At 40.0% G+C, this 15,999-nt stretch overlaps 1 protein-coding gene across 2 annotated transcripts in view; it reads left to right on the forward strand.

The window, feature by feature from the left end:
* Positions 1–15,679: 15,679 nt before the first annotated feature.
* The window catches only part of CCT8 (chaperonin containing TCP1, subunit 8 (theta)), an 11,696-nt gene continuing 11,376 nt past the window's right edge, over positions 15,680–15,999 (forward strand). For both annotated transcript variants that reach the window (XM_010585289.1, XM_010585288.1), the window contains exon 1: positions 15,680–15,788. In XM_010585289.1, the coding sequence (XP_010583591.1) occupies positions 15,729–15,788 (60 nt within the window). In that variant the 5' untranslated portion in view covers positions 15,680–15,728. The remainder of the gene's footprint in view (positions 15,789–15,999) is intronic.

A 15,999-nucleotide genomic window follows, 5' to 3' on the forward strand; every position in this document is an offset into this window, starting at 1 on the left:
CGGGCTTGTCTAATAGCAGATGATAGCCCTGCACTTCTGAGGAGGCAACGGCAAATTTTCAGAATGTGTACGCTGTGAAAGCAGAGGTATTTATAGATGAGCTGGTGATGGCAGTGATAGCTGAAGCTGACTAAATCAGAGATATGACTGAACTCAGAGGATTTCCTAGTGTGATTTTGGATAGCTTTTGTCAGTTTTGAAACCACAGGCAAGCAATTAATAGATAAATCTTGAAGTATCACAAGAGAGATTAATTTCTTCAGCTTAAACTTTTATTTTCTGTAGCTGTGTCACGCACATGTACTGCCTACATGATTTCTTTGATTGACTGCTATCACAGTCATTAGAACAAATGGAGAAAAGTGGAGAACAGTTATGGAATGATTATACAGAATCTTGATATTTATTGCTCTGTGCTTGAAAAGGGAGTTCTCCTCCTTTTATATTTCAAACTGTAGTTTGAAGGTATATTTTATATTTTTAATTCCAAATGGAAAAGGTTTCTCTAACTCACATCTCCTGCACAGGCACAGTGCTAGATTCTCTTGGCTCAGCTGAGATATGGAGAGGTTGCAGGACAGACAGAGACGTGAAAGTCTGAAGCCAAATTTTCATCCTTCCTCACTCTCTCACCTTCTGGCCCTAGCCCAGGATTGATCTAATCAGTGCAAATCTCAGGAAGCCAGCGGTTGCCCTTGTGGCCTCAAAAGACCTTTTTCATACTTTGAAATGACTAAACTGCAAAGATATTCTACCCACACTGCCTTTCCCCCAGCAATGACCCAGGAGGGTATCAGACAGCTACACCATTAGTTAGGTAACTGGTGAGGCCGTCTTCTTAACTGCAGTGTGGTTTCAGAGCAGACTATGGGCTCCGGCTCAAAGAGTTAGTGAAAAGCAGGACGGCGCCTCTGACCACGCTGACCATCTTCTCTTCTCTTGATGTGTTTCTGGAAAGACTGAGGGTTCCTCCCTATATGTCTCCTTTGGAAGGGGAGGGAGAGAGATTTGTCTCTGATCACAACCATTACTGCAAATAACATTCTACAGCTCAATACCGTCAGCGGTTGATATTGATCTCCAGTTACAGGTCCAATTACTGTGAAAGTATTTGTTTGAAGATACAGAAAATCCTGGCTCCAGTGAAGTCAATAAACATATTCTGCTTCAGTTTCCATGGAGCCAGGGTTTCCCCCAAATGGTAAGATCCTCTTCTGCTTTGTATGGACAGATGGTATTTAGATGATATGAGTGCCTTCATTACATGCCACTACAGTAAAGCCTAAAAAAGGCTCTCTATGTAAAATCTTTAGACATGCAAAATCTTCAATAGCCATGACAGCAAGGGTCTTGGACAGAAATGATGTCTGAATAGCCCAGGGATAGTTTTTCCAGATGGCTCTGACACCACGTTTCCAGACTGACACTTCAGTTGTACTCAGTTTAAATAGTATGTGCATTTGCAAATGGAGTTCATAATCATTTTATGTTTTGTATCCATTGTATACTTGTTTTTTAAATGTCAGTGTTTCTAGTTAATCTGTATTATTATACACACTTTACAAAAGACGGTGGAATCACCTGTACTTCACTTAATATGCACACTCCTTTTCTAGGGAGTGTGCTGCTTCTGAAAGCTGTGAATCATGTACTAAGATACCAAAACTGCACAAACCAAAAGGCCCCTGATTTGCATTTAAATATCAGTTCTGTGCTTTACACAATGATTAGTCACCTGAAACTACTATTATATGGAAGATAGCATATTTTTAAAATGTGAGCATATTATAGCATTCTGTATATAGAACATTGAATTTGAAGCATCAGGATGAATGATTTGACTGTAGCCATTTTATCATCTATTTATTATTGGGGCTATGGTGTTAAAACTCTCAACACTATGGATTTAAACAGCACATTTTAAAACGTTCTCTAAATTAGTTTGTAACAGTAGACTAGGGAAGATCTCAATTTTAAACAACAGGGAAATTGAAGTCCCGGATACTTCACTTCTGTGACTTGCTCAAATTAATAGTCAAAGGCATTGTAAATTTTGGGTACAGATAAATTCCACTTGTCTTATTCACTAAGTAGGTGAATGAAATCTGTGTATCTAAGAAAATTACTCTCCCATTTATTGCAACACAAAGAATACTTCTTTTTAAGAGGCTGCACATACACCTTACGGTCACCTCTGTGAAAATTATGGAATGCTGATAACTCCAGGTTTTCTGTGCAGGAGCACAGCCTGTCCTGCTTTCTTTCCAGGATACACTTAGTCATCAGATACCTGGTACCCAAGCAAAATTCTTTCAATCCTGTATCACATTATGAAACTGGTGATATGCTAGAAGAGGATATCATGTTTTATTCATCAAAAACACCTTAAAGGAACATACTCTCTAGTAGGAACACTAGGACTTCCTGATATTCAGTAGTAGAAACATCCAAATTTGTAACAATTTTTAGGATGAAGTATCAGTTATTCTACAGATGTAAAAAAAGCCAATATTTGCTATCTAATAAAACACCTGTTGCCTACCCTTTTTTAGCTGTGCTACTTTCAATTCATCTCAGTTTCCTAGTATAAGTAGTATTTTAGTAGCATATGACCTCATTCATGCTAAAATGGTGTTTCACAGATTGCCAGTCACTATTTAAAAATATACTTTAAATATTCTAGCATATGGAAGATGTTCCAAGAAGAAATTTAAAAAATATAAAAATGCTTTGCCTAAAACTGCACACCGAGCAAAAGCTTCATTTTATAGATTCCTCTAAGAACAGAGTCCCATTTTTGACAATTTCTGATGAACTTGTTTCTGCAGCAAAATTTGTTAAAAATTCCACTGTGGGAGGAATTTGGTCCCCTTTACTGACATTGGGGCTGATCAGGGTGAAGCTGATCCATGCTACAGAGAATTGATTTTGAAAGCATAAACATTGGTGAGTCACATCCTTTAACTCCACTTTACCTGTAGAACTTCCAATACCACTTGGATTGCATGGCTCAGAATTTGCCAAATATTAAAAGCTATATGGTATATTCCATTTGTCTGCCATGGTAATTGAATAAGTGCCCTCACACCAGCCACAAAAATAGAATTTCTTTGTTGACCTGATCTCTTCTGGCAGTCCATAAGGAGAACCATTGCAAGTCTGCATGGAACTGGATAGAGAAGTGGTTTTTACTACAGCAGCAGTTATCCTAGGTGCAATCAGAAGAACATCCAATAGAATGTAATCAAATCACAATTTTCCCAGCCAGAAATCCAGAACCAGAGAAGAATACTTCTTTCCTGTCTTTCAGATAATGGAAAGGTATAGATCAAATATACATTATTTAGTCTTGTTGCACCTCACTCACAACATAACATCCCAAGTCCTGACAAGTGAAGCAGCCAACAGAGCACTTCATTACTGTTCTTAGATACTACCTCCAGTCTCCTTGCCTAGGTAGTATTTTAACACAGGTAAAATAATGTAATTTCCCCCAAGCTCTATGCTCACAAATGGCTGAACACTATCAGATTAAACTAAGTCATTAAAACCAGCATGAAACATACATTGAGCACTGGCTTAAAAAATAGCACATAAGAAACTTTATAAATAATGGCAAAATGATATGCAATAACTGAATTCAGTTATACAGATCATACAGATCTAATGAAGGAGATTGTTGCAGAGAAATTAAAAAATTGGCTCAGTCGAGGTAATGTGGATTTACAGGAGTTGACTCAACAATTTTTACACCTGCCTTAAGAACATTGGGAAATAACTGCATCTTGAATCATTTGAAAATCTGACTGGTGAAAAACTCCATCGCTTCCACAGCAAATTCTAGACAGAAATCATGGGAAGCTAATTCCACTGAGAGGAGGAAAACTGAAGCCTTTGAGATATGATGCTGCCAAAGACCCTTGTGTATCTCTTGCATGGAAAACAAGATGAAAGCTGAAGTTAGAAATATTACTGGAAAAGCCTCACTATTGTCAGAAATCAACAGGTGCAAACTTATAAGCTTCACTCACATCAGTGCAGAGATGGAAATAACCTTTAGAAACTAATTATGGGAAGAATAACGGTGGGTCATCTCAACAGGGTATGGTGAAGGAGGATATGGATAGACAGTGTGCAGCAAGTCACTAGTCAATCAGCAGCTGAATGTTCAAAGCTAGCATTGGCTAGCACTAGCTAACTGGAAACACCAGCACTTTCTTGCAAGCACTTAAACACAAATGCATCAATTTTGCTTACCAACTGTACCACTAACCCACATCCAACTGTCCTAGGATAGAAAGATAATTCTCTCATATCCATGTAAAAGTGGAGTAATCATTCCATTTCAACTGCACTTGCCATTCCATAAGGGAATGCTTAGCTTACCTTACTTAAGAACTTACCTGAAGAGGATACTACAAGATATTACAGCCTCACTTGTTGATGATGGCTGAGGTCATCATGCTCTCATGGATACACACACAAGACTTTCAAGTCAACACAATCTTTCATGAAGCTTTGCTGCTCTAAGGAAGAAATCAGCATCCAGAAGCATGTGGCAAAATCCCCAGCAGCAGCTGGTATTTTGCCCTTACTTGAAACCTCACTGCTGGTTCAGCACCAAAACTGCCTTAGTTAATAGTGCCAGCTGCAAACATAAAGGAGAAGTTTAGAAACAATAAATGCTAGAATATTTATTAGCAAAAAATTGCCGTTAGTAAATGCAGCTTATAATAGTCCAGGAAGCCTTCACACCTCCTCTAGACATTTATCTTCCCTCCCTTCCTGAAGAGAAAACATATGATATTATAACCAGCAAAAGCAGAGCAGACAGTTCAGCAGTGCAGTAGATGTATCAGGCACATGACTATCACACAATGACAGAATGTGTGTACATTAATTTATCTTGTTCTGTAGAATGAACTACATTAAACAAGAAATCATTATGGTTACAAAGTAAAAAACTGTCAGACTTATGACCTGCCTCCCTATTTACAGTTGGTTTGGAACTCTTGTGCATCTCTGATAAGGTCTTTAATGATGGATGCTCATGCCACTTTCCCCCATGAACCCAAATTCAGCCAAAATTGCTTGTTCCAATGAAAGATATTATATTTTTATAAACCCAAAGATATTACCTTTTTATAGAGGCACACTAGGAAAAAAAAAAAGACTTTGGCAGATAAAGTATACAAGACAATTTCAAAGGCCATCTTACCGAGGGACAGTTCCTGCCCAGAAAACAAGACTCTACCAATTTTCTGTTGGGACACTGACAAGACAAAGTAGGGTAGGACAGTAAACTGCTTTTTTTTCAGTGGGGAAGAAGAGCACTTGAACTTTGTTCTTCCTAAATGATTACCCATGCCCCTGAAGCTGACCGCAAGTGAAGGACCAAGCACTACCATTTTGTCATTATTAATGTCACACTCTTCCTCTTATCACAGGACTTTAATAAGGAAGAAGCAGATATTCACGTGATCTAATATACAGGACTAAGCCAGTGATATTAATACTCCAGAATATTCCCATATTGAGTCACCCACACAATATTAAGTGCAATACTGACAGGAAAGACTTGATATTATCTAATTAGCATTAGTTAAGATGACATATTGCTTCTAGAAACGACATAATATTGATATTTCTCACAAGAAAGAAATGCAAAGAGGCTCTGCCATCAGTTTCTCACTAAAAAAAACCCTAACAAAATACCCAACTTTTTTGTATGATGTTGAGTACTCCTCAGGAGAGAATTCCAATGGTTTTATCACTTAAACTGAAACATGTCTGCTACAGGATTTTTGACAGATTGGCAGTAATGACTCGCAAACATTTTGGTTACCTTTGAAAACCCGTAATTCCAGACAACAGCGAATAAGCACTAATTTGTTAGTCACACCTACTCCATATCATGAATAGCAGCAGCCGCTTACAGAGAAACCTGCTCTTCAATGCTGCCCCTTAGAGGACACATTTGAGAAATTCATCCATCTTATGTCAGCCTTTGAAGACAGAACAAGAACTGGATCAAAATAGTATAATGTTGCACCATGTGCAACCTATTGACTATTTTGATACTGACTGTTCACCAGTATGGCATATTAATGTAAAACTCCTTAATCACTTTAAGAAATTGCTTTTGCTACAGCAATTTTTGTCAAAAAACAACCTTGTTTCCCCATATCACGTTCATGCAAGCCCCTAATGACATCCTGGTTTCGATTCTATGATTTTCCTTATGTGGTCATCCACAATTATCCAAGAACAAAATCAAATCTCCAAACTAAACCTGTACTTAATCTTTTTTAATGTCTTTTTTTCCCTTTCTTTTAAAGCTCTGTTGGCAATACCAGCTAATTGTTTTAACACCATAAACTATATGCAGGCTGCTGTAGCTCCTGCTTGAGCTCTCTAAATCCTGATTCTCATGTGAGAGTGACAGGAATGCCACCTTCACAGAGAGGCAGCAGGGAATACTGATCTTTAAATTATCTGAACTACAGGCTCCTGATAAAAATGTTTAAGATTCTCATCTTGTAAAATACAACATCTCTATCTATGTGTGAAGCTTCATCATACCCTGAATACCTTTCCTTTAGATAAGCAGTTAGATCTTAATGTCGGGTGACTGTCCATTTCGGATGAAATGTTATGAAACATAAGACTGCAGTCTTAAGTAGCCATCAATGGCATCATAAGAAAAGCTGTAAGATATGTGGGGCAGCACATACATTTTTGGGGGGGGAAATTGTACATTCCAGGTTACAGTTTAGATCATCAACTTGTCTGCCACTTGAGTATTCCAAGTGTTCGAACATAGTGCAAAATTAGAAAATTACTATTGAAATACCTAAAATGAAAATTACTCCCATTCCATTCACTTAGTTTCTACAGTTTTACAGCCATAAATAAATTGACAATGGTTTAAAATGAACAAAGCCAGCTATTAATAAAGCCATAATTCTTGAAATGTTAAATGCAGTAATACAGTGCTGCTTACTACAACTGGATTGTTTGTATTGCCACAGCTTAGTGGTTGATGACATTTCAATTTTAAAGCATTGCTTTCAAAAGTTACAAAACCCATGGCATATAGACATGACAGACTGCTTTTGAATTTTAAAAATGCAAAAAAGTATGAAAAAGAAAACTGTTTCAAATATTTGCTCTCTTAAAACTTTTTTACAAGCCATAATTTGCCATAATGATTACAAAACAGTGAAAATTGAGAAACATTGTCTAATTTCACTTGCTGATGAAACACCTTTTTTTAAAGTTCTGAATATCCAAATATAAGGGTTTTTTTCTATTCATCTTCATACTACCACTCACAGATTTCACCATAACCTCACTTAAGCCTCCTGAACCCAAAAAACAGACACAAAAAGTTAAAGCAGTAGGTTCCTATGAGACTGTAAGTTGTTATGCAGAGGATTCATTCTTTTCTCCAAGACTTCAGGGGGGAACACTGAAAGCACATATCTAGAATCCTTTAACACAGGCAACTAGAGATAGATGCACAACTGAAAGCAACCTTTTCTTTAGAACTGCTGAGAAGTCTGCAGGATTGCTGCTAGGGCATTTGTAACCTTTTGGAACCACATATCATACAACAGGAAAAAAACTGTAATCCCACTTGTTCTAAAAGTTCCCTTATTTTCACCCTGTTGATAGTCCTGGGATAATTTATTATAACTACTAAGTCTGACCATAGATTAGCTGAATAAGCCACACCATTACTAGTAACTTAACCTACATCATCAGTGGGTAAAATCATAAGAATTTTTTTTTATTTTTTTTTTTAACAGTAAAAATACTGTACATGGCACACTTAAAAGCATACACTCTGTATTTCACTGTTTCAGCTTGGACTGTGATTCTAGTATGTAAAATCTATTATTAGCTCTCAAATTTGTAATCCTTTTTAAGTCTCAGCAGATCAGAGCATTTTCTTTTGTAGTTCTCCTGTACATGCCAGTGGTAACAGAAATTCAAGATTGAAGACAAATTGCTAGTTAGACTGTATCGTAGACGATTGGAGTCATGGAGGCACAATGAAGTACCCCACTAAGTGTGAGAGTTCAAATTTCAGGGATACTGAAGTCTTGAAAAGCAGGTATCAAACCACTGATGAGAGCAAAGGGAGTTACACTTGTGTTTTCAAAAGCATTATAAATGGAATCACACACTGCTGAATGACTGCTTTGGGTTTCCTGTCTTTCCCAAATATATCTTTCTGAACCCTATTCCACTGTATTTTTTTGAGTTTGTGCACAAAGCAAGTCTAATTGTCACATGTCTGCTTTTATTAATAAAGCAAATTAAGTTCAAATGAAGCAAAACCACAGCAGTATGGTTTGGAATGCTGTACACTCTGCCTTCCACCACTCCTTTCCGTGAAGGTGGTGTCTTCTGGGCCAACCTATCCAAAGCCTTTGTAAGTGATTAAACAAGACAGCTGCTCTCTCTGTTTCTGCAGGTGCTGGGAACATAGATGATCCCCTCCTAAACCCACAACATGCTGATGTTCAAAGTAAGAGAGCGGTGATATGGCTTGCTGCCACATATTGTCCCACTTCAAGCACTGGTTTAATGTCTTCTGCTGTCTCTTTGCCAGCTGGCTGACAACAAGGACATCTGTTAGTGGATCAGAATAACTGATGTGATGCTGTAATATGTGTTTTGGACCATTTTCATGCAAGCAAATGATTAGTAGAGAATCTGTCGTGAATCCCACACATGGCTTACTGATGCCCATATTTAGTCAATAGAACTCAGAACCTGAACCATAAAGATGCATAACAAACATTTAGACATTCAATTCACTGTACTATGTTAAAAAAATTAAAATGATAGAAATGAAGAAGCTCAAATGCAACACAGATAAAATCTATTCTTTGCTAAGCAATGAACACCTAGCCTGCAGAGTTGGTAAGGTAAGCAGTACCATCAATGAAAAACAGTTGGGACAATTATCCTTCAAAAGCAAAAAAGGCAGAGATTTCTTTACCGCTCAATTAGTCTTTCAAGAATTTTAACCCCAATACAGGGTTTGGAATTAAATCTGGCTGAAAGCCAACAACGAAAATTACTGATACTGCCAAGTCAGGGATGTGGTGTTGCCACCTTCACCTTGGAACTTTGATGTCTGGTAACATCCTTTTGCTTCCCTCAGCCTAGTTCTCTCATTCTGGTTTCACTCATTCGTTGTGTAGTATGGAAAGCATTGGAGATCAAATACTTAGCAAATACACGCAAATCTGAGTGAACAAAGTAATACTGTATTTTGGTAGCTTTACATATTGTCGTAGCACAGTACAAACATTAGTTCCTGCTGATTAAATGTACATTAGGATTATTTTCTTATTAAATAAACCTCCAGGACATTAACTTTTCTTTTGTTGTATGTATTACAACACCAGTACATTCACAATTACCTGTTTTAAAGTTGTTTATTACAAAATGTTCTCTGCTTATTCTTTATATGTAAAGTGTGCTGCATGCTTAAATGATACTTTGGTAAATGTCCATAATTATTTTATTCATACATATATGTTACTTTATCTTTCTCTACTGTGGAACTTAAATAGCAATGGTACAGTCTTCAACTTAACAGTTTTTTTAGGCAGTAGGTGATGTGTCTATTCAGACACAAGAACACACTTTTGGAATTTAGCATGCAATACTGGGAACAAGTCCTGTGCAATCGTCCCAACTTTTGGCATGAATCCATCCTATGGCCTTTGGCTCTTACTACACTGTGGCATGATTCCCTTATTTGTACAGTGTGGTATAGTATCTCCTGCTTTGCAGAGGTGCACAGCATTTATCCTTTAACATTTCTTTAAACACTTCAAGAATCACATAGGAAAGACTATGCATTATTGTGCGAGCTATGATCCTTAGTTACAGCTAGGAAGGTTATGCAGTGCAGAAATGAGGGGTGCAAAGGTGTCTTTGGAATTCTTTTGATTCACAACCAAGCACGGATTCAGGCCAATTTCCAAGCTGCTGGCAGATATATGGGGCTGACAGAGTAGCCAGGAAATAATGGGACACACAGAAGTTCCCCAGGTCATGCTGGTGGGTCATGCTCTGTGCTGGCAGGAGAGTGCTCTGCAGACCCTGGGCCTGATTCAGCGACAGGTGGGCCACAAAACTCCCACTGACCTGAATTCTGGAGAATTAATGGATTTCTTAACAGGTATATTCAGATGACACATGATTAAGAACCCTAAAATTAATCCCCAAATAAGAATGGGGACAATGTGAGAAACAAAATTTTTAGTTCCTTGGACAAGGTCTTTAAAATTATTTGAGTAGAGAAACAAAGTATTAAAAATTGTAAAAACCTCTGTCTTTGTCCTGAAGATCTAGTACTGGTCTAGACCATTCTTAGAAAATTGCAGATTGGGCATCCACATCAAGGCATGGCACAGTGAAGAAAGAAGACCACAGATCTCAGTGGCCCAGGTGCCAACCAACGTAAGTTGTGGTCTTGATCTCAGAACCCTACCTTTTAGCCACAATTTTTTCTTTTTAGTGTCTGCAGAGCTGAAAGAAGTGCAAATCAGGTGTGGTAGCAGCTTTTTTCCCAGGAGTCTGCAGACAGTTGTTATTTATTTCACTCTTCATGACTTCCTTTGGGTGCTATTTCTGCAGAAGTCTTCATCTCTTCAATGCTGAGCCTGCCGCCCTCTTCCACTTTTCTAATTACAGCCTAAAATTGCTATTTCCTTCACTCAGCAGTTTGATGTTCTCCAAGTTTCCACATCCATATAGGTACTGATAAATTCTTCCCACCCCAACAAGAACAGATGAACTTTCAAAAGCAGTTGGCTTGTATTTGCAGGCTCCTGTGCACTCCACTGGAAAAAAGTTCCCATATTACCACTTTGAAAACCGAAGAGAGATGTTTCTCTAGCCCTTACCTGATACTGGATTTGACCTCATGTAAAACAGAACTCACCATCTAGAAGACATGTCATTTTTGCTCAATTATGCTTGCTTTCTTATGATATCAAAACCAGAAAGACCTCAACAATTTTGCTTTCTCTCAAGAAGTAGAGGCTCTTGAATTGTATTTTGGTCTGTACTGTATCAGTGTCACAGCATGATTTTATACCTTGATTGTATTTGCAATACAAAATCAATACAAACAGCATCGATTCCTTTCTGAGACTATCATCTTTTCCAATCTTGTTTGTTCAGAGGAACCTCTGAACTCTTGCCACTTGTGCAGTTAGAATCAAACATACTGGATCCTTAACTGAGCTGGGGACTGTCACCACTATTTTAATATGTCAACATTTTCAAACAATTTAATCTACTGATCCCATGCAAAGGCAATAGTGCTCTAAAATCCCCAGAAGTGCTTTCCAGTGACTCGAGCTAACTGGATTAGCTATAGCAGAAAGCACATACACTGAGGTAAGAATACAAAAATGGTAAGAAAGTCTTGCTTTCCTGTCTGGTTTGCAATCCTCTGCACCAGCAAGTGAGATAAGCCTGGGATGAGGGTAGCATTTAACCCAGGAGCTGTGGACCAATGACCTAAGAAGTACTTAGTTGATTAGAAGTACTCCAGTTGATGAGAGTGCTCCTTCTCATTATGTCACAAGTGAGATAAGCACAATCTGGGAAAAGCTAAGGTAACTGCTGCTGCTGTTACTAAGAGAATTATGTTCACCCTGAATGTTCAGCCCTATGTGGTTCACAATTCTCTGTTTCAGGTATAAGCATGATTCTCTGCAAACTAGGTGTGGTCCTCAGGCTTCCCTCAAGATGCCACTCACGTTTTTTCATTGGCCAGATGTCAGTGCTGTTGGACAAACACAGTCAGATGTTACAACTTCAGCAGATGATACTTTTCTATCCCTTCTTTTCCAATTGCTCAGGTTCCCACTGCTGAATAAGCAAACAGAAATTAACATTCTGTCCTTTTTATGAACTTCTGAAGATCTTGTTAAAATTTTGCCATCCTAGAATTTGACAAACATGTGCCTACAGATAAGATGGGGATTTCCACGTGTACAGTAATAGATTTTGGCTGGTGAAAGGGCAGCCAACTGCCAATAGCCAACCCTCTGACCTTTGGATGGTCTTTTAGGATGGCAATGTCTGTGCAGAATTTAAATGGTGTAGATGAGTAGCTAAAAAAAGATCAAGGCCAAGTCAAAGTCATGATTAGCCAGTAAGTACCAAGTAACTCCTGATTATAACAGAAAGAGATGTTTTAGTGATTGTTTAATACAGATTAATATATATGCATATTGTATATATTAATAATCACAAACATACATATGTATTTTAGCTTTAGTGGTATTCTGACTTTAAAAAATGTAGCTAGCATAAGCTTCAATAAAAGCACTGTACCAATAGGGCAGTTCCAGAAATATTTGAAGATAGCATAAGGCAGCATTGCCACACAGAGAGTGCTGCCCTGTCTCCCTTCATCTTTCCTTGTGCCAGGTCAAGATTTTGCACAGCCATGTAGTGAGCCGGAAAGCTGAAAGCTGGCCAGGCTTCTTTTGGGTTAGTCTTAATGCAGATCTCTTCCCTAATCTGGTTCATCGCACAGGTGCACAAATGTTTGGCAAGAGAGGATTTGAGAGAAGGGGAAGGAGAATGCATAGGTGAAACAAGCAGCCAGAGATAGGACTGCCTTTGTGTCCACTGTCCTTGATTAACATACTGGTCCTGGAGTGTGGAACTGAGCAACACTGACTTTATGACTCTGCAATATTATGAGTAGAAACAAACATGGGTAAATTTACTTCTCCAAGCAAAATCAGCACTTAGGAAGAAGCCTAAACTGGAGTGAACCGGACAGCTGAAGTGCTGAATAAGAAGAGTTGAATCTTTCACCCCCAAATTGCTTATTTTACTCAAGCAGAGTTCACTTAACAAGAAGCACCATGCAATGCTGCGATGGTTACTGTTGGCCTGTGTGAGCTGACTTTGCTTTTTGCTGTAGTTCCAACATTATGCCAGCTACATTTCCTGTATATAATCACTTGAGAGATTAATTAAATAACAGCATTTTAATTATTCAAGACTCAGAACAGGAATGTCACCTTCTTAGTAGAATGAATGCTCACAAGGTTAACACACCACATTGCCAGGCAATAATAACGCTTGATGTAATTTCTGAGCTAACACTTACTAAGATTCTCACGAAGTGAGTGCTTTGGAGAGGCCATCCCTGAAAAATCAGAGAACAGAGTTCAGAAGTTATGAAAAGATAAAAAATTCAGCCTTTCTTGTTAGGGAAAGGTTATAATGAACGTAAACTTGAGAAGCGTTTGTAATAGCAAAATTCCATTTCTTTAGCATTCTACATACTATTGCCTTGATTCTTCTGTTATTTGTCTTGGTGAAAATCAAGAAAGGAGAATAATACCAATGTATACCAATGAGCTCAGAAACATTTTTTAATACAAATCAATACTGTTTGGGGCATCATAATTTAAGTCCAGGTTGGCAATCCACCTAGGCAAGTGATTGGATCCTACAGGAAAAAGCCATGAGCTTCCTAGTTGAAGACTGCAAAATTTCCAGGAAGCCATTTCATCATTTATCATTCTATTTCCCATCTGGAAAAAAAACGTACTCATGTTAAGTCCTGCAACAATGAGGTAGCTACATCCAGGTGATGGCACAGAGAATGCAAAATATACGGTAAAAAAATGACAAAACTTTTAAGTGTTGATGAATCACTATAGACTTGACTTAGGTCATGCAGGGTATTAGTCACAGAGAGTTGAAACGCATCCTGGAGTGACTGATCAGCAGTCTAACCACTTGAACCATCTTTCCTTTCTGCCCTAAAATGAGTGTCTCTGACTAGAATGTATTCAACTATTGATATACTGCCCATGACTTCATGCTCATGACTATGAAAAGTCTTCTGCATTGACTTGGGAGTAAGTACCTCCTTTGATGTCTGTGGCTAACAATAGATTACAGAAGTTGCTTTATAAAATACAGTTTCTGGTGTCTTGGCTGTAGAACAAGATGAACATTTCCTTCTTTCCTAGCTGCACTGTGGTGCGGATACATTGGAAGAGAGAAGAGAAGGATAAATGGTGTTATGCCCCTACGCCAAACCCCAGCACTTCCATTTGGAAGTGCCCACACTCTTGGTCATGATAGTGAGGGCTGAATAGGTTCCGTCTTCTGCTGCAGGTGGCATCTGCCTCTAAGTACTTCTAGCAAAACTGCATATAGTTTTTTTGAAGTTCATTCACAGGGTGCTTTATGTAGCTTTTCTTTCTATCACCACTCTTTTTTATACTGCCATGATGTGTTACAAGTTAAAACTGATTGAATTTTAAGAATTATAGGATGGTAAAACTAAACCAAGTGTGTCCTCTTGAGGTTACTTAAGTAACACATATTAAGTGATTTAATTAACCTTGCAGGTGGCCTATCTGTGTGATGCAGAGGTGGAGCAGCTCAGCCTCTGCTGGGTTTCAGGCTCAGATACCGCGTGGCCTAAATGCAGCAGTATTATTTCTAGGGCCTTGAAGTTCTTGTCTTGAATCAGTATGTTTAATTTTGTGTGGCACAGAAGCAAAGTTAATAAGTTACCAAACATAAAGCAGCTCCATATAAAAGCAGCTCCATTGTCTCCTGGCTGGATCCTGAGCTGATCTCTCTCAGCTGTTTGGAGAGATGTCAAGGTGAACTCTTCAGCATGTCCTGTAGCATGTGTATTACTTGAGATTACCCTGGATAATGAGGACTTGACTGTACTTAGTCTTCCTATCAGTACATTTTGCTTCCATTTGAACAAGTCAGGTATGTGCTAAGTGCAATACCCAACTGGAGTCTGCAAAGTTTTATGACCAGTTTTTGCCATCCGTGGCAATGAAGGCTCTTCACTGTTTCTGGGACATGTATCACTAAAGGTACTTGGAGAAATGCCTGGGAGACAGTATGCTGAACTTGACAGTGAAAGAAAGACTCTGAAGAAGCCAACACCAGCCACCGCCACAATACCGCTCATCGCTTTACTACACGGACAACAACTCCTAGGAAAGGCCACCACCACTCAGCACCCCTGACAAAAAGAGGTGGTGAGTTGCACATAGTACAATGAATCAAGTAATGCTATCCTACCCCTTCCAGAAAAACATGAGCTGGCTCTTTTCCTTTTAAATAAGTGACATAAATGTTACATAAATACTGTAGAAGTGAGATGAACCATCCACTTTGGTTGTTTTTGTTTACCTAAAGCAAAACGCACAGTCACAGGACAAGCCAGTCACCCCTCAAGCTAGCAATCCCTAAATGCTTCCCGTTCTATCGATCTTCACTCTCTTTTAGAAACTCCGAGGCCTTTACCCGGCGGTCAGGCTGCCGGCTAGGCGGCCTGCTGGTGGGCTCAGCCGGGACTGCGGGGAGAGGAAGATGTCAGGCGAGGCGGTGTTTTACGGGACCCGGCTTTCAGGAACCCCCCCCGGCTGACGAGCAGGGCCCCGCCGGAGCCGAAGCCCGCGCGCCTCCCGCCGCCCGTTCTGAGGAGAAGCAGGAACACCCGCCGGCCGCCGTCTCCCTGCGCCCCGCCCCGCTATCGACCTTCCCTGGGCGCAACTCGTCTAGCCTGCGGCCAGCTAGGCTGCCTCATCGCGCCTGCGCGTCCCCCCTCTCCCCTCCCGTCGTCCTCGGCGCTGCGCGGCCCGGTTCGGTGCGGTGCTTGGCCGGTGCGGAGCGGAGCGGAGATGGCGCTGCACGTCCCCAAGGCTCCGGGCTTCGCCCAGATGCTCAAGGAGGGGGCGAAGGTGAGCGTGGCGCCGGGCAGGCGCTCTTGCCTCCGGAAGATGGGGTGGCGAGGGGGGAAGTCTCAGCGCGGCGGCTCGGGGAAGGTTCTGGAAGGCCGCCGGGGCCGGGGGGAGCCTCACGCTGCCCGCCCCCCGGCTTTGGTTCCCCCCGGCTTCTGGCCGTTGCGGGGATCCGCCCCGCGCCGCCGCTCAGCGCGCGGGCCCGGGGCGG

The sequence above is a fragment of the Haliaeetus leucocephalus genome, unplaced genomic scaffold, assembly GCF_000737465.1.
Source record: "Haliaeetus leucocephalus isolate CR32 unplaced genomic scaffold, Haliaeetus_leucocephalus-4.0 Scaffold93, whole genome shotgun sequence".
In the NCBI taxonomy this organism is placed as follows: domain Eukaryota; kingdom Metazoa; phylum Chordata; class Aves; order Accipitriformes; family Accipitridae; genus Haliaeetus; species Haliaeetus leucocephalus.